This window comes from Danio rerio, chromosome 13 (genome assembly GCF_052040795.2).
Source record: "Danio rerio strain M-AB ecotype USA chromosome 13, GRCz13ab, whole genome shotgun sequence".
NCBI classification, from domain to species: Eukaryota; Metazoa; Chordata; class Actinopteri; order Cypriniformes; family Danionidae; genus Danio; species Danio rerio.
Window position 1 is genome coordinate 51,118,763 of NC_141033.1, and position 25,206 is coordinate 51,143,968.

Genomic DNA, 25,206 nt, shown 5'->3' on the forward strand with positions numbered 1-25,206 from the left:
CTACATATATTATAATACAAAATATCTGCAGTCTATCAGTTCGCTTTTTTTAATTAACGCGCTGCTTCCCTCGCATTACAAACAAACACACACAAATAATACTCACAGACGGACACCTCAGAGTCTTAAAGTCAAACTTGTCAAAACTGAGAAGATTTCACGACCACCGTTCGAAGTGTTTACAAAAATAAATAAATAAATCACTTATTTTAACTCTTCGCCGTCTCTCCTCAGAGAGAACAACGACAGAGGTCTGCGATTGGTCCATTCTGACAGCGCGGAGAAAAGTGGCAGAACTTTTCTCAACGCTGGACTAACGATGATGCGGACTAAATCTTTGTTCTGTTGTGATTACATACCAAAATAAATAAATAAATAAATCACACACGTTCTAAAATTATAGAATAGATCACAAACACAAAGTAAAACATAACACTCACATCATCCACGTGAGTGTACCGTAAAATGATACACAGAGCTTCCTATTGGTCCACATGCAAATGACGTCGAACGATCCTCCTCTTCCCTTTCCGTGCGCCGTCAGCAGCACTTTTCCCGCGAACTCTCAGCTCCGCTACAACCGTAGGGCAGTTCTGAGTCTGCTGGGACAGAAGAAATGAATTAATTTGGAATAACTAAACAACACGTTTCAAGACGACATGGCAAAGCAAAGTTCCCTCTTTAACTTCTTCTCAAAGTCGCCTCCTCTCGCGGTGAAGGCCAAATCCAGCCCATCACCAGCAGAAGGAGATGCGCCGGGCAGATCCAACACTTCACCCAAGGAAGAAGCTAAAGTCAACAGCAAGAAAACACCTGCAAAACCGCCCTCAAAAACCCAAGCTATAGCCGGACACGCAAAGCTATTCGGGGAGAAAGCGGCCACTACAAAGGAAAGGTACAGGAATTTGAATTTGGATTGGTTACCATGGTAACACAAAGTCTATATAAGATACACCAGTAGTAAAAGATGCTTCACAAAACATAAACATGCTTATTTGGACATATTATGTACTACTTTTGTGGTATTTCGTTAAGAATTGCAATATTTATTAGCGCTAATAGAACAGTACTGGTGCTTTTAACCATGTTTTGGACACTACGACGACGTTTAACTTAAATAATTTGACTTTTGTGCTTTTATAAGTACTTGTGTGCTGTTTCATTATGAAAACTCACCGGAGACTTATATTTCACTCCACGTGCTACTTTCGCCTGTTTGAGCGTGTTTGGCGGGAGATTCCATGGAAGGGGGAGGATCTTTATAAAAGTCTAGATGGGATACAGCTGCGGACACGCACGTCAATATAGCATCGGTTTTGTGACAATGTATACCCAAAAATAATATTTTTTTACAGTACTGTGACGGTTGGGTTTAGGGTTAGGGTAGGCGTAGATGTTTGAAAATACGAATTATTGGGTAATTTAATAAATAGCATAAATAATACTCGGTACAACTACTGTTTTACATTACTGTGACGTTTAGTTTTAGGGTTAAGGTGGGGGTAGACGTTAATAAAATAAAATTAATGGGAAATTTAATAAATAATATAAATCTCGTCAACTTCTGTCCGCAACTGCATCGGATCTAGCAACAACCGGCTTCGAACAATAGGAGCGTCCGTTACAGACACTATTCAAAACGATCAACGTTACTACAGTAAATGTATTGTAACTCTAAAAAATATTAATTAATTGTACAATTTTGGGTAAATATGAGTGGAAAACAAGTGTAAGTACACTTCTTGTTCGGATGTAAGAACTGTTAGTGTGTAATAATCGATTCAATTATTCGGTTGTTCATTTTTGTGACCGTTTTAATACCGAGTGTATTTGATTCTCCAAAAACTAGTAACGTTAATCTGTTTACTTATCAGGGTGTAAACTTAACATTTAAAAAAAAAAATTAAGGCTATATATTATACGATTTGTTCTGTATTCTTTAACATTTTGTATATATTTTTTTAGGGCTGGGCTGATAAACAATATTATATCAAATTGCAATAAAATTTGTCGATAACACTGATAAACTCTGGACTTTTTACTCTATATTGATCAAGGAGCCATGGGAATCTAGAAGGGTGTTGATGTTAGAGATGTACTGAATTTTCGACCACCGAAAATTTATTGGCCGCAAATATTATGCCAGTGGAGACGCATGGAAAATAAAAATAAAAATGTCATCTCTTTATACTTTTTTGTATCCGTCCAAGAAAGCCAAACATTTGCGATCGATTAACCAGTGGAAAATCTTCTCTCGCTCTGGAAATTTCCTACTGCTTGTTGTGAACTTTAAATGTGAAAATGTATTGCTAACAAGTGGGTTTGGGCGGTAATATAGTATAACGCGGGATCTAAAAATAGCAACAGTGTCAGTCTCAATACCGTTATACCATCATAAATGTGTGAATGAGAGATTGTCCCGTGCAGATCTCTGATATGAACAAGACAAACAGGTGACCGCGAACCTAAGGTCCCGTATACGGGATTCAGTTTCTGAATGGTACTTTAGGCACAAGCCAACAGTTGGGTGATGCTGTCTGAGCCTTACGTCATAATTCTTTTTTATTATGCACTGTAATACCGGATGCCGAGGTAAAATAGGTAGGAGGTTTGACGGTATCGAAATTTGGATACCTCCCAACAAGTAGGTTAAACTGAAGTATTGTGGCAAATTATGCACAGTTTCTGTATGAAGATGTCATTGGAAACAAGAAACTGTAACAAGAGGCAATTTAATCATATATCAACATTAAAACAGCTGCTATAACATTATTTATTAATATGTGGACCTTTTAGGTTTTTTGGAAGCTATGTGGATTAAAATTTTTAATTAGGAAATGCATTAATACAATATATTATCATTTACATCCCTCAAAATGATACCAATTTCCAATCAAAGTAATTTAGGACTGCGCTGTAATTTTTTGATACATCTATCTACAAATATACATTGTGAGTCTTTTAATGTAATCAAATAATCTTAAATGTGCCTGACAAAAATGTTGTACACTGAAGGACATATACTAATCTACTGTTTAAAATATTGTATGATAATGTATAAAATGTATGATAATTTTCTCACAGAAATGATTGTTTTTTTTTTTAGGAAACAGTCACCTGTATTTAGTGCTGGCTCACTGGTATGGGCCAAGATGGAGGGGCATCCCTGGTGGCCCTGTATGGTTGTTCCTCAGCCTCTCAGCGGACAACAGATGAGGGGTCGAGGCCGAGACCAAAGGCTTCATGTTCACTTTTTTGATGAACCACCAACCCGAGGATGGGTGAACACAAAATACATAAGAGAGTACCAAGGTGAGCGAATAATGTTACAGTTACATTGTTTTAAAGCACAGTTCACCCATAAATAAAATGAACATCTTTACCTTTTTCTCACACTCAAGTGGTTTCTTTCTTCTATTGAACACAAAACAAGATATAACAAGATCGAAACAAGATACTACAGTAGGAATAAAAATCAGGGTTTGTATGAGTGCTGTAAATCGCTCGTGCAAAGCTCAATTTATTATAGTTATTTTTCAAGGTTTGAAAATGTGCTAAAATATTGAATAAATTGTAGTGCTTGAAAATATACTTGTTTTGCTTTTATATCTTACCAAATAAGTAATACAGTGCTTTCTACAGTGCTTTCACACATAGACTTTACTTGGGCGGGCCGCCCAGTAGGGTTGGGCGATGTCGACCAATTTGGCATCGTACAATGTCTATTATGAAACATCGTGATGGACGATGGCATCGTCGTCATTGGTGGCGGTGAATTTATTACGAATAATTCATAACGAATTAATTATTTGTAGCCTACCGTTTTAACTACCTGACCTACATGGTCTTTGTTTTACCATCACAACCAAACCATAAATGAATAAAGATAAGTTATACACATAATTACCACCTGTAAATCACTTTTTCTGCGGGACTCGTGAATTGGCAGAGTGATCTGTGTCGTTAAAATGGCATCGCAAACGTGAGCGGATTTACAATGGGGGTGGGGCAGAGGATCGCGAGACCGGCTCAACCCTAACGCCCAGGTATATTAACGATATATTTAATGACATGTTTTTCTTTTACTATTATTATCATCTTTTTACACTTTTTTTTTTGTATCCGCCCAATATAAAAAGACATTAACAAGCTATTAAGTAGTGGAAAATCGTCTCCTTTACCCGTTTCATACTGTTCATTGTTTGTGCGTGAGATCTGTCAACACTCCCACAGGTAATCTCACGTGCTCTGCAGACCCACAGAGACCCTCACCTTTTTGCATCTGGCCAGGGTTTCTAAATCTACTAAAATGACGGGATTTGGTTTTGCTTTCGTTTTCTAAGCTGTCGTTAATTTTAAATGCACAGCCGCAACAGCGAGAGAGACATTAAATAATTCATTCTGTAATCTAAACGACTCAGAAAAACTTTACTAAACACTGGGAGAGGACGAAATTACATCTAAACTTCTCTTCATCTTATTATTTTAATTCTTATCATTTTTAGCAATAATGTCTGTTTTTATTTCTTTTTTCTGTCATTTATTTCTCATTTGCTGTATATTTTATTAATTTGATGATATCAATATATTACGTATTTAATACATCCAAAATGCTTTGACAATACTGTACAAAATGTCATGCCAATAAAACAACCTGATCTTAAATAGTGAAAAGAGACATTGTGGATTTTATTTTCAGACAGTCTTTCCTTTTTTTAACTTTAACCCATTGAAAAAGAAAAAGTTTAAAACATAACAATAAAAATAGTGTTAAATCAAATTATGTTTGCTTTTGGTAAACGGTGTGTTTCAATCCAGCTAGCACCGCAAGTACATTTCAAACCTGTGGGAAGCACTGTAATAAATAAATAGAGTTTTAAATACAATGAATGTTTTTGCTTTACATGGAGTCTTTACATGTCTGCAGTGTGTTTTTTTTTTTAATCTACATGCTTTGAATGTAAAAAATAAATATAAATTTAAGATGAAAGATACATGAAATACGCCTTTAAAATGAGTAAATTGCATGTAAGAGTAAATCAAAATTGCTTTGGATTGTTATAGAATACTATAACAAATAACGTGATAAAGAATTAAATAAATGTAAAAATGTAATTCACCACACTTGTAAAGTTTGAAAATTTCTTTGAAAGTTCTTTGAAAAAGGTGTAAGAAGCCTGAAAGACACTATGATAGTCAATGGCTGTTATTTCCAGCCTTTCCCAGTACATCTTTTGTGTTCAACAGAAGAAAGAAGGATGAGTAAATGATGATCGAATTTTCAATTTAGGGTGAATTATCTCTTTTTAAAGCGATATTAAAATATATTAATAATTATATAAAATATAAGTATTACAAAATAAAAAGAGGACATTCTGACCTTATGTATCTTCTATTAAGGCTCTAATAGTGCAGATGCCAAATCCGGAGGAATGTTTTTCAGCGGTAAGCCTGTAATACGCAAGGCAATGGAGCTGGCAGATGTTGCAATGAAGGACAGTCCAGAGCAGAGGTTGAAGATGCCTCTGTGTATGGATCCTTCGGATGAGGAAGAGGAGGATGAAGAGGATATGGAGGTGGGCAAACATTCGAGCACTGAAAATTAAAATTGACAAAAAGAAATGTCTGGTTTTAGAGGAAAGTTCAACCAAAAATTAAATGTCCTTCTAAACCTGTATGGCGCTCTTTCCCAAGGATGTTACCCCTTAACATGTATTATAGACGGTAAAAAAACAACACTGAAAAGAGCCACAATCATAGTTTACATGACTAATGTGCTGTCTTCTTAAGTCACACAATAGCTTTTGGAAAGAATTGATTGAAATTAACAATATTGGCTGAAAAGATGTCAGTGTACATTTAGTCCTGGTTGTTTAATTATATTTTATTATAGTAGAATTTTTAATTTTATGAATTTAAATTAGGAATTAGGGCTGCACAATATATCATTTCAGCATCGATATCGCAATGTGATCATTCACAATCGCAGGATAAGCAATGTTGGGTCTGTATTTTAATTTATCATTTGGATGTACTTTTGATTTTAAAAGCATTCAGGCATAAGAAACCGTATCATTTTTTAAAACTTTAATAACTGATATTTATTCAATTATTTATGCAACAAAAATCATTTTACATGTGATTAATCAATTACTGTACCGGAATACTGTACGACTACTTAGAAAACCATAACACACTGTTGATTTCATTTGTATCTTTATAGTATTTATTTTTGCTTGTGTATTTTATGCAGATGCACTCCCACTACAGAATCACCTCAATCAATCTATAATTATTCGTTCTTTCCCAATGGAGATATTCAAGTCATCTGGTGAAATTGTATTCATATTGCAATATTTTGTTTTTCTGTGATGTATATTGCAAATCCGATTTTTATCAATATCCTGCAGCCTTATAGGCAGGGCCAGATGGAATCTGTGGAGTTTTGGTAAAAATCTGCAGATTTCTGCTGTATTATTTTGGGAGTATCATAACTAAAACTTTAATATATGAAATTAAAAGTAATACCTTTTAAACTTTTATTTAATGTTTAAATGCAAATCCAATTAGATTCACTTCATTTGGTAAACAATGCAAGTCTCTCATATAATATCTCTACTAAAAGACAAACTGTGTTGTACATAAATCAGATGAACATTTTCATATTAGTCAATAATATTGCTGTAATTAATTAAAAAACTGAATAAATTTAGATTTACACACATTTACTCTGCAGAAATCGGTGAAATTCTGCGGAATTCTGTGCGCGCAGATTCCATGTGGGAATATTTATCGGTAATAACAATCTTTTATGGGTGTTTAATCATTTTTATAGATAATTGATAAGATTTGCATCTTTTATAGGTATTTTACGACATTTGGTTTTGGTCATACGGTCATTTGGTTATTCGCTTAATTTAGACAACTTTAAAAGTGATTTTTCTCAATATTTGGATTTTTTTAACCCTCAGATTTTGAAATAGTTGTATCTTAGCCAAATATCATATCCTAAAACTTCACACGTCAATGAAAAGCTTATTTATTCAGCTTCATTCAAATTTGACGCTTATAATGTTGCATAAAACAATTATTATTTTTTAAATAATATTTAGTTTTGCTGCATTTTATTGATTTGTTATCATTAGGTGCAGCTTTGTTTATTGTTCTTTCTCAAATTCATCATTATTTATGTTTTCTGTTTCTTTATTTGATCACAAAACATCTTAATACAGATTGAAAAATCAACCGTATCAGATGCAGAAATGTCTGAGGAAGAGGTTAAAGAAAAAACAAAACCCAGTCGGCGTCCGCCTCGTGCTGCAGCCGAAAAAAGTCAGAAGTCAAAGCGCAGACGAATTGTTGTAGCATCTGACAGTGATGACTCCGGTGAGGAGTTCGATCCTAATAAAGCAGGAGGAAGCAGTGATGAGGATGAGGAAGAAGAGGAGGGGGTGAATAGTGGAGCGGAGGAAGAAGAGAGCGAGCCGGAGACTGAACCAGACAGCCCTGTGAAACCAATAAAGCGCAAACGTCCCACAGAAAAGCCTACTAAATCAAAGAGCAAACCAGAAACTCCAAAGCGAGCGCCTGCAGCTCTGCCATCAGTGTCGACTGATGCCAAATCTCGACTTTCTGCTTTCTCTGCACCAGATAACTTTGATAGTCAGAATAGTGCAAATGGGACCGAGGGCGGATCGACCGTATGGGACCACGAGAAACTGGAGTGGCTGCAGGACGGCAAGAGAAAAGACGCACAGCGTAAACGTCAGTCTGACGAAAACTACGATCCCACAACTCTATATGTGCCCGAAGACTTCCTTAACAGGACGACGCCTGGAATGCGCCGCTGGTGGCAACTTAAATCTGAGATGTTTGATACTGTTCTGTTTTACAAAGTTGGTAAGTTTTATGAACTCTACCACATGGATGCAGTCATTGGCGTCAATGAACTTAATCTTACCTTCATGAAAGGTACCTGGGCCCACTCTGGCTTCCCTGAAATCGGCTTCGGCCGCTTCTCAGACGTACTTGTGCAAAAAGGCTATAAAGTAGCTCGCGTAGAACAGACTGAAACTCCAGATATGATGGAGGCACGATGCAAGAAACTGGCACGTCCCACTAAATTTGATAAAGTTGTCAAAAGAGAGGTTTGCCGAATTATCACGCGAGGCACTCAAACGTATAGCGTGCTTGATGGCGCCCCTTCTGAAACTCAAAGCAAGTATCTGTTGAGCATTAAAGAAAAGAGTGAAGAGGATAGCACGGGTCATGGTCATATCTACGGAGTTTGTTTCATTGACACATCAGTGGGGCGTTTTCACATCGGTCAATTCCAGGATGACCGACATTGCTCCCGTTTGCGTACTTTAGTGGCACACTATTCCCCTGCTCAAGTTATTTTTGAGAAAGGAAACCCTTCAATTGAGACATTAAAAATCTTTAAGGCCATCGTGGCATCATCTCTACAAGAAGGCCTGAATGCTGGTTCCCAATTTTGGGATGCCCAGAAAACCCTCAAGGTACTTGCAGAGGAAGACTACTTCAAAGAAAGCAAAGATGACAATAAAAAAGCATCAGTTTTGCCTCCAGCTCTGAAAGCTATGACTTCCGAGTGTGATGCTTTGAGTCTAACTCCGAAAACGGGTTACGAGCTTGCTCTTTCTGCACTTGGTGGCTGCATGTTTTACCTGAAGAAGTGCCTGGTTGATCAAGAGCTTTTTTCAATGGGCAACTTCGAGGAATATGTTCCTGTCGATGTGGAGATGGAGCAAGCTGGAGGAGCGTCTTGTTTTTTTGCAAAGACTAATCAGCGAATGGTTTTGGATGGAGTAACCCTTGCTAACCTCGAAATCCTTCAGAATAGCTCGACTGGAGGTCCTGAGGGAACACTACTTGAACGACTGGACACATGTTGCACTCCTTTTGGCAAGAGGCTGTTGAAACAATGGATTTGTGCCCCTCTTTGTAATCCATCCTCCATTGGTGATCGCTTGGATGCTCTGGAGGACCTAATGGGCGCTCCATCCCAAACATCCGAAGTCACAGACCTGCTCAAGAAGCTTCCAGATTTGGAAAGGCTACTTAGTAAGATCCACAGCATGGGTACTCCTTTAAAAGGACAAGACCATCCGGACTCCAGAGCCATTCTGTACGAAGAGGTAGTTTACAGCAAACGTAAGATTGCAGATTTTCTCGCAGCACTTGAGGGATTTAAAGTTATGAAAGAAATTGTGTCGATCATGGAGCCTGTCGGCGAAGACCTCAAATCCAAACTACTGCGCCAAGTGGTGCTCCTCAAGACTGAAAACGAAGATGGTCTTTTCCCTGACCTTTCTCCAGAGCTCAAACGTTGGGATACTGCTTTCGACCATCAGAAAGCTCGCACTACAGGTGTCATCACACCAAAAGCTGGCTTCGATCCAGAATACGACCAGGCCTTAAATGGAATAAAAGAGTGCGAGAGAGACCTGCAGGACTACTTGGATCGACAGAAAAAGCGATTGGGCTGTAAGAATCTATCCTACTGGGGAACGGGAAGAAACCGATACCAACTGGAAGTTCCAGAGAGTGTTTCTGAAAGAAGCCTACCGGAGGAGTACGAGGTCAGGTCTACTAAAAAGGGCTGGAAGCGATACTCCACCAAGGATATCGAGCGAATGTTTTCAGAGCTACAGAGCTGGGAAGACAAGAGAGATGCAGCGCTGAAGGACTGCATGAGGAGACTCTTCTACAACTTTGACAAGAATTACAAGGACTGGCAGACGGCTGTGGAGTGCATGGCAGTGCTCGGTAAGAAAAATTGACTACATCTACTTTCAGCTATGTTGCTTGTTTGAAGTTCACCCTCAAATGACTAGTTTGATTTATGCTTGATTTTTGATTTTGCGCATGATTTATGCTTAAAGCATCTTAGGTAGGCATGGGCCAGTATAAAATTCTGACGGTATGATAACCTTGGATAAAAATATCACGATATTGTGCTCACTGCTCTAAAATATATTATTTTTAAATGTCCGTGTAAAAAAATAATAAAAATAAAAAGTTTTCCTTTGAACACAATATATTTTATTTTTTGAAAGATTTTAAATATTTTGGAACAGTAAACATGTCAGGCAGAATCATGAAAATTAATCCTTGACTTCTGTTGTCTTCATTAGTTTCTAATACACAGATATTTTTGCAATTTAAAAGGGCATCTTTGGATATTTTTTCTGCTGGAGATACTGCTGTCCTAAAAAAAAAAAGTAAATAAAATGTACACACATACCTTAGGAACAGTGTTTCAGAAAATTTTGGCGGTTTCAAAACCTTGACTTTTCCAAACCACGGTATACCTTGAAAACGGTTATCGTCCCATGCCTAATTCTAGGTAAATGTGACTTAGTAGAATCCAGTCAAAATTATGTGGGTTTCCGAGCTCTACAATGGCAATGGGTCCAATAATAATAAAAGAAGTCCAATTAAGTGTGGTCATTCATAATAAAACAACAAAAAGTCAAGCTGGTGATGCTAAATCCATCTTCAAAAAAAAAAAAACAATAATAATGTTTTAATATGGATATTCATCTTACAATAAAATTAATTTGCTACAGAAGACCTTATTTAACTAAGACTATAACTATTATCTAACAAAAGGCAAGTTTTATTTTGCATTGTTAAACCTTTTTACACTGTTGATTCAAACATTTACTAATCAGCAATATAGAGCTAGAAAAGCCAAATATATTCTTTTAAATACACCCAGTATGCCTTGAGTGTGAGTAAATAATGGCATATTTTTCCAACTTTTTTGCAAAAATGTTAGCCATACTCTTAATTTGCCTTTGGGTAAATGACTAGGAATAACAAACGGCAGTAATATTTCAAACTGCAGGTGCTATAAACCAGTGTGTTTATGTCAATACATTACAATTATGTTTTAATAATACCTCTTTGCAACTAGTGTTGTCATGATACTGGAATTCAATACCAATCTGTACTGAGATTTTACAAATGTCCATTACCCGGTAACATTTGAGCGCATCCTTAAACATCGCTGATTCACCCTTTTGTTCACATGCTCAACAGAAATGACTGTGATTGACTGTGAAGGTCATCAGTTCACAGAACTTACCACTGTTTACTGTGTGTAACCACAGATACAGAGACACAGAAGTGTTGTAAAACCATGAAGACTAGCTCATCTTTACAGCTTTAAAACGCTCCAATGTCCCTGCGTCTTTTGCGTACACTTTGTAAAAATATGCGAGTTCGGTGAACTTCATGGCCAATCACAGTCATTTCCAATCACAGCGATCCAATGTTAGCAGAAAATTGACATATTTTTAAAATTCCAGTACAGATTGGTTCTGGATTCCAGTATCGTGACAACACTATTTGCAAAATTAATCAGCATAACATGTTTTTAAGACTAAAAATGAATAGAAGTGAATGAGACTGGAACTTTCAAAACACTTTTACAATGGCTGCACCCATTTTTGCATGAATAAGAAGCTGGATATAATCAAGCGTCATTTTGACAAATTGGCTTCAACATCTAACAAGTGGGTTTGAGTTCTTAAACTTGCAGGATGTTTTTATAGTACATAAAACCTCTTAACCTCTAACCCCTTTAACAAAGCACTTGATGATGGTTTTAGAATTCTGTTAACAATATCAATCAAACATGCATGTCTCTGTCATGTCCATCACCTGTGCAGATGTGCTGCTGAGCATGTGCCGGTACAGTCAGAGCGCTGACGGGTCCATGGCCAGACCAGAGATGGCTCTTCCAGGCGACGGCTCTTATTCAGCCCCATTCCTGGATCTGAGGGGGTCTCGTCACCCTTGTGTCACCAAGACCTTCTTCGGGGATGACTTTATCCCTAATGACATCTTCATCGGCTGTCCTGGTGATGAAGAAGAGGCTCAAGATGATGCCAAAGCACTTGCACCATGTGTACTAGTCACCGGACCAAACATGGGAGGCAAATCCACTCTAATGAGACAGGTGAGAGCTGCTTTTTAAATGTGTCGTGAACGTTTTTTTTAAAATGTTAGGATCAGTATGTTAGTTTTAAGGATATCTATAAGCTAGTGAGCACTAAAACAGTGACAATATCCCATTATAAGATATAAACCAGAAATAAACATCTAGAGCGTGTAGTTTGTCACTTCCGCCTAAATGGATCAACACCTCATACATGGTTTAGTTTCTCATCAAATCTTCTGACCAATCAAATGCTGTCTAGTATCTGACATGCCCCTCCCCTTTCTCATTTACTGTGCTTAGTCTCAATTACACCCTCTGGTCAAGCGGTGATGAAACACAACGCCATTGGCTGTTTTTTTTAAAGGGGTGGAGCTACTGTATGTCCTGCCCTCTCTTCATGTTTCAGTTAAGATGGTCAAACATCGAATTAAAATGCACATCTCAAAGCACTTCACCAGACCTTTAACTTTCTATAGGAGTTACTAGATTATTGCATCAATTAAAATAATGCATCACATCTATTACACATTATTTCTTCTCCAAAAAAAGAAACATTTTAATCTATTTAGTCTGGTATTTTTAGTTTTAAAGTGTGCAATTATTCAGTGCAATTTACTCCTGAAAAGGAGTTCAGGGTTCAACGCTAAGGATTTTTTTCTACTGGCCCAATCAGACCAGTGGTTCAGATTTTTACTTGCCCTGCCAATATTTCACTGGCCCCACCAAAAAAAAAAGTTAATAGCTATTTCTTAGCCACAAATTAAAAAACAAAAATGTGACAATGTTTGTAAATCTAGAATTTTAATAATTTTTAATAAATGTATAATGAGCAAAATTCAAAGTGTTTTGCAAACAAAAGTAGCAAAATGTGCAGGAATTTTATTCCAAAACAAAAGATGGCTAACCTGCCAAACTGATGGCAAACTGTACAAAACATCACAATTTTTTAGTCATGGTCTACTCTCGTAAATGTCTGCTTCCAAGTCGTTAGAAACAAACGTTTTCCTTTAGCATCATCATTTGATGTTGCCGTCTCTTCGCTGTACTAGTTGCTACGGAAAAAAAAACTTGCTCACAACATCCAATCAGATAAGAGGTAGCATTTGAAGGCTTGAAAACACAAACTATTTCTTCAATTCAAAGGCTGTATTTACACGCAATTGACAAATAATCACAGGCAAATTAAACTTCAGTGACAAGGCAGCAGTGGCCTGATCGGGCCAGTAATGATCCTGTCTGCTGTCCCAAGCATCTCACACGCTGGCCCCGGGCCATCGGGCAGTCCTTATTGTTGAGGCCTGTGTTTGTTTTAGTAATCTTTAATCAAAATCTGACCATTTACTTCCGCTCTGGAATGGCGGTCCTTCTCTGATGATGTTTGGCCACGCCCCTCCAGCCATTCGCTTACTGCCTGCAAGTAAAATATGAGAGCAGCTCAAAAATGAAACTCCGCCCCCTACTCAATATACCGTTTCAGTTGGAAATACATCATCGTACTGTCACAAAAGTCTGCTGCAACTCAGTCTAGTGTGATGCCATAGTGTTACCGATATAGATTCAAAATAAACTATTTAAAATATTTTAAGCCTTACAACCATAAAAGTTTAATCACAACACTGAACATGAAGAATTGTTCAGGCAGACCTGAGTTCAACAGCTGTTCAGGCAGGAAGTAGGAAGTGGTTTGAGCTTTTATTCTTGCCAGCGCAGGTTTGTTGTCTGTTTTTAGTTGGCCTAGAAATTCTCTCTCTGAATATAACAAAAACTAATAATATTATATTGACTTTCTGATAATGACATATTGGTAGTGGTGAGGAGAGACCCGCTTACACATTTGTAAAGCAGTTTAAGTGTACAGCCATACACAAAAATGCACTATAAAATGCACAATTTATTATATTACATTTTAGGATTATTAAAAATAATACTTTTATTATTAATGGCATTTGAAAATAATGGGAAAGCATTTGGCATTCATAAATTGTTAAATGCTTAAAAGCGAAAAATGAAAGTTAAAAGAAAATATAAATATAATTTAAAATGATAGTTTTAAAGGGATGAACACTGTAATAAATGTTAATATTGCATTTAAATTTTGAATGTAGCCATAAAATAATATTGAATGTTTTTTTTTCCTTTGGCATTTTATATAAAACAAAATGTTAAAAAAAAAAGTTAAAGTTATGGAAGATATGTTTAAAAAAGGAAAGACAATTATTATGAATCTACTCATTGAATTTAAAATCAATTGATAAATAATATGCTTATTAAAATATTATTATTAAATACTTCAATTATTAAAGTATTTTGAATTTAACAATAAGTAGTTGTAAAGTGGTAGCAAATAATGTTGAATTACACACACTGACTCAAATTAAGATATCATTATTAGTATCATGTAATTTCTCCCACCACAGGACTGACCATTTAAAATACCTATTGTCTTTTTTTTCTGTTTAACAGCGCGTCAAGTAGAATTAAATAACATTATTAAATATGTGTGTGTTTCAGTGTGGTCTGGTGGTGATTTTGGCTCAGTTGGGTTGTTATGTGCCGGCTGAGAGTTTGCGTCTTACTCCTGTGGATCGAGTCTTCACTCGCCTCGGTGCTTCTGATCGTATAATGTCAGGTAAATTAATACATTTTTTTTATCTACTTAGTATTCATGTGTGATTTTACAGGGTCCCCGCGGGTCCTTAAAAAGTCTTAAAATGTCTTAAATAAAATTTTAGATTTTTAAGGTCTGAAAATGTCTTAAATTCTGTAATTTTCCATAAGGAGGTCTTAAATTTCATGTGGGATCTTAAATATCATGTCCGACTCGTCTTATGGCGGCAAATCAATGCCAATGTAAATCGAGCGCAGCGGTGATGTTTGCGCGTGAGGAGAAGTGAACCGTGAGCAGATTACAAGTCTACACGCGAGAAAATTACAGCTCGCGAGCGCACAGGGGATCTTCACGCGCGCGCTCAACTGATCCAGCGCGAGAAAACAAGTCCCGCGCGTGCACATTATCATCTGTGCGCACGATGTACGCTCTCGCGAGCGAGGTCATGCCTACAGCGCGCGCGCGATCAGTTCTCTCCGCTCGCTCGCTGGTTCTTCTCTCTGCTCGCGCGAAACAGTTTAGATTTTTGTGAGTCCTAGGGCGGGACTTGGTTTTCTTGTTATCTCTAACGCTATTGGCTACTCTACCTTTCCAGAAGTTAGCCGGGATTGGACGCAGATAAGCTAGTTTCCCCGTTAAATAAAGTTATATAGGAAATCTTATCATAATGTCACAGTGTGAAACATAGACTTACTTTCTCAGTAATAATAGGTGGAGACTTACTTTCAATAATGAGATATTTTTTGTAATAATTAATCTCATAATAATGCCATATAATGACATATCAAAATAATGAGATATATTTCTGTAACAAACTTTATTACTTGGAAGAGAAAGAGAGAGTTATACCATGTGGCAAAAGATCTCTCCATTAAACAGAAATTGGGGAAAATATACATGGGCTATTAAATCAGGACGAATAATTCAGACTTTAAATGTGTTTTGAACCATTTGATGAAGTTTAGCACCTACATTTAAACTGAACTCAAACTAAACGTGTTCAAATTTACAAAAATCTTTTTTTTTTCTAAGATTCATTGTCCTTGACTCATTTTCTGTGAAGAACAAGTCAGAATAAATTGGATGGACAATAGTATACAAAATAGGCTATACATGCATGCAGTGCATAAAGTACAAAGGTTTATAGTAAATATATTGCCATTAGTCTGTTATTCCATACAGTTAAAGTCAGAATTATTAGCCCGCCTGAATTAATAGCCCCCTGTTTATTTTTATCCTAATTTTTATTTAACGGAGAGAAGATTTTTTTCAACACATTTCTAAGCATAATAGTGTTAATAACTCATTTCTAATAACTGATTTATTTTATCTTTGCCATGATGACAGTAAATAATATTAGACTAGACATTCTTCAAGACACTTCTATACAGCTTAAAGTGACATTTAAAGGCTTAACTAGGTTAACTAGGCAGGGTAATTGGGCAAGTTATTGTATAACGATGGTTTGTTCTGTAGACTTTCGAAAAAAATAAATAGGTTAAAGAGGGTAATAATATGGACCTTAAAATGGGTTTTAAAAAATTAAAACAGCTTTTATTCTTGCCGAAATAAAACAAGAAAAAAGTGGGCTACTAATTTTGACTTCAACTGCATATGTGACCTTTAAGATGTGGGCCTGTCGTATAGAAAGTAGTTTTTGTATGCCTCTGAAGTGGAATGATGTAATGGATAGTGAGTAAAGCCAAACAAAGATTGTAGAAATTAAATTGTTGCTCAATAGGTGGCGATAAAAACCCATCTGAATGTCTGTCACTGTATTTTTTATGTTTAATTGGGCTAATCATTTTTGATTGAAGTCTTTATATGCAGGTTATTCAATCATTAACTAAAAATGAGATTGAAAAATATATATAATATATATAGATATATATATTTTACACTGATCTATATTACAAACAATGTTAACAATTATCTATAAAGATAAATTAATTATAATTATCTATAAAGATCTAAAACGCAAATAAACTCTTCTGAAGACAATATTTCCTAGAAAGATCATCCCCAAGTGTAATAATGAGCACTGCTGTTGTGGTTAATAATGAAGTAAAATACAACAAACCAGACAAGTGCTGCACGGACAAATCAAATGGGTTCAGAAAGTCATGTTACAAGAATGCAAGTCATTATTTTGGATATTATTTGACTGTTTCTCGAGATTGAATCCTCATAAAGTTCATAAAGTTCTCAGAAAGTTTCTTATGATTATGACTTGCAAATTGTATATATATTTAACGGCATGATCTTTTAACTTGCGTCCAATCCCGGCTAACTTCCGGAAAGGCACAGTAGCAAATAGAGATAACAAGTAAACCAAGTCAACCAAGTAATCTGCTCATGGTTCACTTCTCCTCGCGCGCAAACATCACCGCTGCGCTCGATTTATATTGCCATTGATTTGCCGCCATAGATTTGCCGCCATACTTCACCACATCATTCTGTGTTCACACTGAACATTTTCCTGTTTTTTTTTTTTTTAGGTAAAGTCTTAAATTTTCATTTTAGAGGACTTAAAAAGGTCTTAAAAGGTCTTAAATTTTCTGTTAAAAAATGTGCAGATACCCTGTTTTACTCTGATATTCCAATATCTGCTGTGTTTTGTAGGTGAAAGCACATTCTTTGTGGAGCTCAGCGAGACCGCTAGTATATTACTGCATGCTACTAACCACTCACTGGTCCTGCTGGATGAACTGGGTGAGTTCGTGGATCATCTCACTTTAAAGTGCACTAATGGGGGAGAAGTGTGGGATCAGAAAGATTTATAATGCCTTTAATATAAGGCTGTTCTCTCACTGAGGCTGCATTTATTTAATCAAAAATAATGCAGTAAAAACTGCTAGATTGTGAAATGCTATCACAATCAGTAAAACTAAATGTTTTTAATTGAATGTAGTTTTATTTCTGATATTATAGCTGAATTGACTCCCGTCTTCAGTGTTACATGACCATCATAATACATAATAAGCTGATTTGATGTTCTGTCATGATCAGTTGTTATTAATAATGATTCTTATAATTATGATGATTTCTGCAAACTTATATACTTACAATTTTACTGTGACAATTAAAAAAAAATAAGCTGCAATAATGTTTACAATCAGTTTTACTTTAAATTAATGAAGCCTTGGTTAGCAGAATGAGCTTCATTTAAAAGCTGCCCGATCTGGTGGTGTATATTTCAGCATGAGATTGAATTGAAAGCATTGACAGCTGTTGTTGTTGTTGTGTGTGTGTGTGTGTGTGTGTGTGTGTGTGTGTGTGTGTGTGTGTGTGTGTGTGTGTGACCTGAAGGCAGAGGCACGGCCACATACGACGGCACGGCCATCGCCAGCGCAGTGGTGAAGGAGCTTTCAGAGAAGATCTGCTGTCGAACGCTGTTTTCCACACACTACCACTCACTAGTGGAGGATCACGTCCAGGACCCCGCCGTCAGACTGGGACACATGGTCAGCACACATCTGCAAACACTACAGAATAATACATCATCTGTGGAAAAACATACCTCAGTTTAAAGGTTCAGGACACCCTGGAGAACTTTTTTTTTTATATTAACAGATGTGTGTGTGTTGAGCATCAGTTGAGACAATGTTAGCACCTGTCAGCTTTAATTGTGGGGAAAACTGGATAATTTTGAGCTTTTGTCAGCTAATTTCATCTTCCGGGTTTAAAATGATTTTTGGGGCGGGATCAAAATCGGCGACGTAGCGCAGAACTGCAAGTGCAATGATGACGCGTCGGTTTCTCATTATTATTCATGGCGGAGTTTTCTTATCCTATGAGAAGAGCCGGCTGCTTAATTATTCATGAGAGCACGTGCTTTCCGAAGGCAGACCTGCCAGTTTCAAGCAAGCTGTGAGACACGGACCAACGGCACACAGTAGCCGTTCATGAAGGCTCGTATGTGTTTGTTTCCATGATCCACGGGGTTTGTTGCATGTTTTTTCTCCGCGATCCTGTCAGGGCCGATCATACAGCAAAGCTGTGTGTGTGCTGCAAGCATTTTTGTCGGGAGAGCAGTGCGAGAATTGAAGAATGGCGGACGTTGACTTTTATCAGGAGTTCGTTCACATTTAGACACATCGCCGTGCTGCTGTGTTTGCCTAAATCCTCCAGATTACCAGCAGGGCTAATGGTTAAAATAGACAGGTCAGGAGACCTGCTGCGCTGAGTCTGCATTCAAGATCTATGATTCAGACCCGGGGATTGAGGGAGAATCCTCATTTATAGTGTTTACATGAACACATTTATCTTTATAATGATATAAATTGTGGTTATGTGTATATGAAATTACGAATAACAAATGTAGCAGGGCATTAAATTACTGTTTATTTCTTTGCATTTTAACTTTGTGAACTATAAACTCATGCGTCTGCTCACGGTTTGTGTCTCAGTTTGTGAGCTAACTGACAACAACAGATATTCGCTCCCCTTCTCCCCTGCTGGCCACGCCCACTCCTGCCCGATGCTCGCGGAGCTCCACGCCCATTAATCATGCATCTTTTGAAAAAATTCTGAAGTAGACTTTAACCGAAAGTGGGGGGTGTCATGGCCCTTTAATAAACATTTACCAGACGCCATATATTAACATAAACGTTGGGGCTGCATCTCACATCACAATACAATCTCATATCCTGATAACGTTGTATATTATGGTATAATACCTTGCTGTAAACTCAATCAAATTACAGTTTCACACATTTATAAAAAAATGTACTCAAAAACGATTTAATATGTGATTTAAAACACAGGACACCAACCTTTTTCCATCCCTGACCTCAGCCTTGCCTATTTATTAAAGCGATGTCCGTGTGTTTTGTTGTCAGGCCTGTATGGTGGAGAATGAGTGTGAAGACCCCAGTCAGGAGACCATCACCTTCCTCTACAAGTTCATCAGAGGAGCGTGTCCTAAAAGCTATGGCTTTAATGCGGCTCGCTTGGCAAACATCCCGGAGGACGTGATCCAGAGCGGACACAAGAAGGCCCGCGACTTCGAAAGGAGCACCGTATCTCTCCGCATATTCAAGTACGTCTCTTCATCAACATGTTTTACATCGTGATCATTTCATTGCCTTAAAAAAGACAGCTCACCCCAAAATCTGTAAAACATGTAGGAGTTTCTTCTGTTGAACACTAAAGGAGATATTTTGAGAAATGTTGGAAAGCGATACCCATTGACATCCATAGTAGACAGGAAGAAAATACTATGGGAGTGAATAGGTGCATCCCAAATCGCATACTTATGCACTATTCTACGCCATTTTTTTGTATTAATAGTGTAAGTAAGTAGTGCATTCACACTGAAAATGCTACAAATAATAAGTGCACTTTAATTAAGCTGATGATGCTCCTATTCAACCGTTAAAAAGAAGTGTGTAATGTCGGACACTTCACACACTCAACAGTTAAGGGTGTCACGATCCTCCAAATCCTCGATTTGATTACATTTTCGATTCTAAAAGCACGATTCGATTCGATTTTCGATTATGAATAATTAATTAATTAATGACCAATTAATTATTTGTAGCCTACCGTTTAAACTACCTGACCTGCATGGTCTTTGTTTTACCCATAAACAAATCATACAGTAAATGAATAAAGGCAAGATACACACATAATTACCACCTGTCAATCACTTTTTCTGCGGGACTCGTGAATAGGCAGTGATCTGTGTCGTTATAATGGCGTCGGTAAAAAAGACGCACAACCAACAGGAACCAGCCAACAGTATCTGAGGTGTTCGCTAAAATGACAAAGTACAAGTGAGTGAAAGATTGAAGCAGTCCTCTGACTGCCTGGACCTGCTGTCTCAAGCGCATGGCTGTGAGTGCGTCTGTGTCTGTGTTGTCACGTGATTTGCATTTTCAGAGGTAGAGAGGAAGGAGGGCTGCTCAGAAATGCTACACGCCACTGTGGATGTCAAATCGTTGTCGTTCTAAAATGCCATTTAAAAACAAAGACAGTGTAAACAGGGCCTGAGTGTGTACTTTTCGCGAGCGGATTTGCAACAGGGGCGGGTGGAGGATCGCGATGCCGGTGTTGTCTATCGGACGAACCGTACGTAATACGTACATAGCAGAGCTTGCAAAACTGTGTTTTTTTTTTGTCGACAACACGAACGTTGTCAACATAACTCACTGGAAATCCAAAATGCTTCCACACCGGCGACTTCATTGAAAGAGGAGAGGGTTTAAGTTCTGTCGACGGGTCTCCTGCTTCTGCAGTTTAACAAGCACTTCAACAAGCCTGTTATTTTCCCGCTTGGCAAGCCAAGCTGACGCGACATGGGGGCGTGGCAGCATCGACGATTCTATTTTTTGATCCGATAATCGAAATTGAGCATAAAATTCGATCGATTTCAATTAAAAATCGAAATCGTGACACCCCTATCAACAGCTGCTGCTTTGCTCACGTAGCAGAGCTTTCGGGCACTGATGTTGAATTACACTATTTATTTTGGATTGTGGGCGAAGCAGTGGCGCAGTAGATAGTGCTGTCGCCTCACAGCAAGAAGGTCGCTGGTTTGAGCCTCGGCTCAGTTGGTGTTTCTGTGTGGAGTTTGCATGTTCTCCCTGCGTTCACGTGGGTTTCCTCTGGGTGCTCCCATTTCCCCACCCACAGTCCAAACACATGCGGTACAGGTGAATTGGCTAAGCTAAATTGTCTATAGTTTATGAGTGTGTGTGTGTGTGTGGATGTTTCCCAGAGATAGGTTGTGGCCAGAAGGGCATTTGCTGCATAGAAATTTGCTGGATAAGTTGGCGGTTCATTCTGCTGTGGCGACCCCAGATTAATAAAGGGGCTAAGCCGACAAGAAAATAAATGAATGAATGAATTTAGGATTGTGAGCAAAATTCTCTTATGAGACAGATTATAGCACCTCCCGATGGTTAACACGGTTATAATCATGGCAGGTTATTATTTGGTAGTTTGGAAATTTATTTCACTAATTTGGCGACCGTCAAACGTCATCAGGGGAACGGGTTGAATTTTTGCTTAGTAAAAAAAAAAAAAAAACTCAGTGTTGCATTTGAGGCGACACTACATTCATATACTTTACTGTTGAGTGTGTAAGTGCATAGCACATATGTGGATAGTGGGATGTTAGGGATGTAGCTAATGACTAAGAGTTTTCTTTATTTTTCAGAATATCGTCTTTTGTGTTCAACAAAAATAAGAACTTTTAATGGTTTTGAAACTAGTAAATCATGACAGATTTTTTATTTTTGCATGAGCTGTCCCTTTAAATACTTTTCCCCAAAAAGGTCCAAAATTGTCATCTGTCAGGCCATTTTAAATGACGACAATTTTTAAAGATGCATTTTGTTTAGTAGCATAGTTTGATGTTTTGGTGACCCTTAAAGCTTCCATTTGCTAACGTTCAGTTAGGCTGCATTTACACTGCAGATCTTGATGGTCATTTCTGATTTTGTGACTCAATCCGTTTTTTTTTTGTTTGCTGATCTGCTCACATCATCTTTTGAAAAGTGACTCATTTCCGATCATCTGCATTTACACAGCACATGGCAAAGATGCAATGACCAGGGGAAAAAAAAAAAAGAGCGGGCGCTGACTAACAGCTGATAATTAAAGAGCGCTCTTTTCTCTCTTCTGTTGGCAGCTTTTGACAAGCTGTTTTACTATAGTTCATGACAGAAAGGTTCTCATTTGTCCATCTTCTTTTTAGATATAGGCTTTTTCAAACCTTTAGGCATCTTAATGTAATGTCCATGGCGTGATTTATACATGTGATTAATTAGTTACTAGTTTATTAATTACAGATTAATTACAACTAGTTTTATATTAGTTTATATTGGGTACGTGGTGGACATTGCGCTCTCTCGCTCTCGTTAACATGCTTAAATACCCGTGCTATATGACAATATAAGCTGTTTAAGTCCTCGTGTGTGAGATTTAAGGTTTGGGACTCTGCTGAAGTCTGTTCTGAAATGAAAGCGTCAGACTTGACGTCATTCGCTGGGGTTTATAATGACGCGCGACTCGCATTGCCAGGTGAAATTCTGATCTACCTGCTTACACTGCAGACACGAGAACACAGATCTGATTCATATCGGATAAATTTCCACATATGAACAAGGCCTGAATCTGATTTGAGTGAATTGGAATGCATGTGATTTGTTCCTGCTTACACGTACACGGGCCATATCCCATCTGTGCCACATGAGAGGAAAAAATCAGAATTGAGTCACTTGAACATTGCAGTGTAAATGCGGCCTAATATTGTAATTTCCATTTTAATATGTACAAGATGACAATTTTCTTAAGATATGATATAGTTGAGTTATTTCACAGAGTCCCTATATCACCGTAAGCAGCCATCAAAAATGTGATAATGATTCATATTCAACAGTTCAACAAACAAGTTACATTTTAGACACGATATTGACTATTTCACGAACTCAGTTAACTGTAAACAAATCTGGAGCAGAACATTCGCTTGTCTGTAGTGCTAAATGAGTCTTTTTAAAGGAATCGTTTGAGTGAAATGATTCAGTGATTCATTCAAGACAGTTAGGCCTAATCCCAATTCTACCTCTTAGCCCCCCTTCCCCTTACCCCTTGTTTTGCGCGTTCATGTGAAGGGGTCGGGGTATTACCAATTCTCTATAGCAGGGGTGTCCAAATTCGGTCCTGGAGGGCCGGTGTCCTGCAGATTTTAGCTCAAACTTGCCTCAACACACCTGCAACGATGTTTCTAGTAAGCCTAGTAAGGGCTTGATTAGCTAGCTCAGGTGTGTCTGATTGGGGTTGGAACTAAACTTTGTGGGACACCGGCCCTCCAGGACCGAGCTTGGACATGCCTACTCAATAGCATGAAGGCTAAGGGGATGGGCTAGATACCCCCTAAAACTGAGATTCCACACTCGAAACCAATGGGTGAGAAAATTTCCCAGAATACACCAACCGCAACAGCAGTATGGCTGCACACGGAAGTCATGAGATCCACTAATTACAAATTTTTACAACAAACAAGCATGTTTTAATTTATTCATAACCGCGTTTGTGTTTTACCGTCATGCTTTAAAAATAAATAAATACAGCTAAATTTATAATCCCTAATTATATTGTATAGTTGTCCCACAACGTACTGTTACTCGATGACACTCAAATCCTGTCAGAACAGTCTAGTGTCTGCTATAATGTTCAAGTTGCTTTCATGCGTTTAGATGAATATGGCCAGGGTGTAAATACATATAAATATAGTTACGATCTTATTGGCACATTAGATTAATAACATTATATATGCCTTCAGTGATGTCGTAAAGATAAATACCAAAAATTAACACAAATGGAAAAACTCCAGCAGTCGCAACCATCAATCTCATATGAATCCCAATGACATATGATGACGTGTGCAGGTGCTGTCCCATTTCTTAGGGGTAAATTTTAAAGCCCTTTCCCTTCACACTCTGTTTCAAGGGCCGAGGGGAGGGGGTACAAAATTGATATTGAAATTAGGCCTTACTTGCTCTGTTTCTAAACGAATCAGTCGTTATGAATGAATCATTTGAATTGTTCAACAAATAACTCATTACTATGACTTGGACCACCTATTGACCGATTCAGTGTCTTATTAATTATATTATTAAACCAGCCAACACTAGCACAATAGCTCATCAAAATCCCAGAAAATAGAGAGAAATTGTGTTGTCGGTATTGCATTTTTTTTACCTTTGTCGAGGCTTTGCTATTTTATAAACTCTTTTCTAAAGTCTGTAGATAAATCTGATGTTTTCTGTGCACTGATGTTTCTAAAAAAATAAGAGATGAATCATTCGAGTCAAGTGATTCATTCGTAACAGCAGTTACTCTGTTTCTAAATGAATCAGCCATTTTGAATAAATCACTTGAACGAGTCAATGAATAACTCATTAACACTGGCATTTGCACCAGCTATTGATAGATTCAGCGTCTTATTTAATTGTATTATTATACCAGCTAACACTAGCACAAATTCTCTATCAAATACAGTTTTGATGCACTATATAAGGGCACCACTGCTGTTTCCACACTCCGCTTAGCCGTACAGTCATTTTCAGCTGTGATAATAATGGGAGAAGTTTCTTAAGTACCAAATTAACACATTTAAAATTGACAATCCAGAGTTTTAATAGTCAGATGACTGGTTAGAAATGTTTTGTATTGTACTGGAGAATGCTGACTTTCTGCACTAATGACTCTAAATGTTTTGATTTACCAACAGAAAACTGTGTTCATTTGCCGAAAGCCCCAGAGCTGAGCGCGAGCAGCTCACAACACTGATTCAGACCCTCCGCAACCTCTGAACACACACTCACTCCACTTTCTGTTCAATCCATCAGTTCTGTACACCCCCCTCCCTCCCTCTCCCCTGGTTGAAAATAAAGCCTCTCACTACTGACATGATCTAATAAAGTTTATTTTTAAAAATGTAACACGTTCCTCTTTGACTAGGAAATTAAACTTTTTGATTAATTACTAACAGCTACATAATGGTTATCGAGTACTTCACAATATATTAAGTCTAGATGTCATGGAACATGCATACAATTCAGGCTGTATGAGAACCCACGGTCACCAAATACAGTTGGATGGAGGGAAGGGAGGGGGG

At 37.6% G+C, this 25,206-nt stretch overlaps 1 protein-coding gene and 1 long non-coding RNA gene across 6 annotated transcripts in view; one reads left to right on the forward strand and one right to left on the reverse strand.

The window, feature by feature from the left end:
• LOC147834323 (uncharacterized) overlaps positions 1 to 579 on the reverse strand; it is a 48,576-nt gene extending 47,997 nt beyond the window's left edge. For both annotated transcript variants that reach the window (XR_015506483.1, XR_015506482.1), the window contains exon 1: positions 441 to 579. This is a non-coding gene — a long non-coding RNA (uncharacterized LOC147834323). The remainder of the gene's footprint in view (positions 1 to 440) is intronic.
• msh6 (mutS homolog 6 (E. coli)) lies at positions 495 to 25,027 on the forward strand. Of its 4 annotated transcripts, none has more exon segments than NM_182860.1 (10): positions 495 to 895; positions 3,107 to 3,312; positions 5,401 to 5,576; positions 7,233 to 9,789; positions 11,700 to 11,989; positions 14,483 to 14,600; positions 17,202 to 17,291; positions 17,889 to 18,043; positions 19,421 to 19,620; positions 24,820 to 25,012. In NM_182860.1, coding segments are annotated over 10 exon segments (4,110 nt in total). In that variant the 5' UTR covers positions 495 to 659; the 3' UTR covers positions 24,902 to 25,012.
• The last annotated feature ends 179 nt before the right edge of the window (positions 25,028 to 25,206 follow it).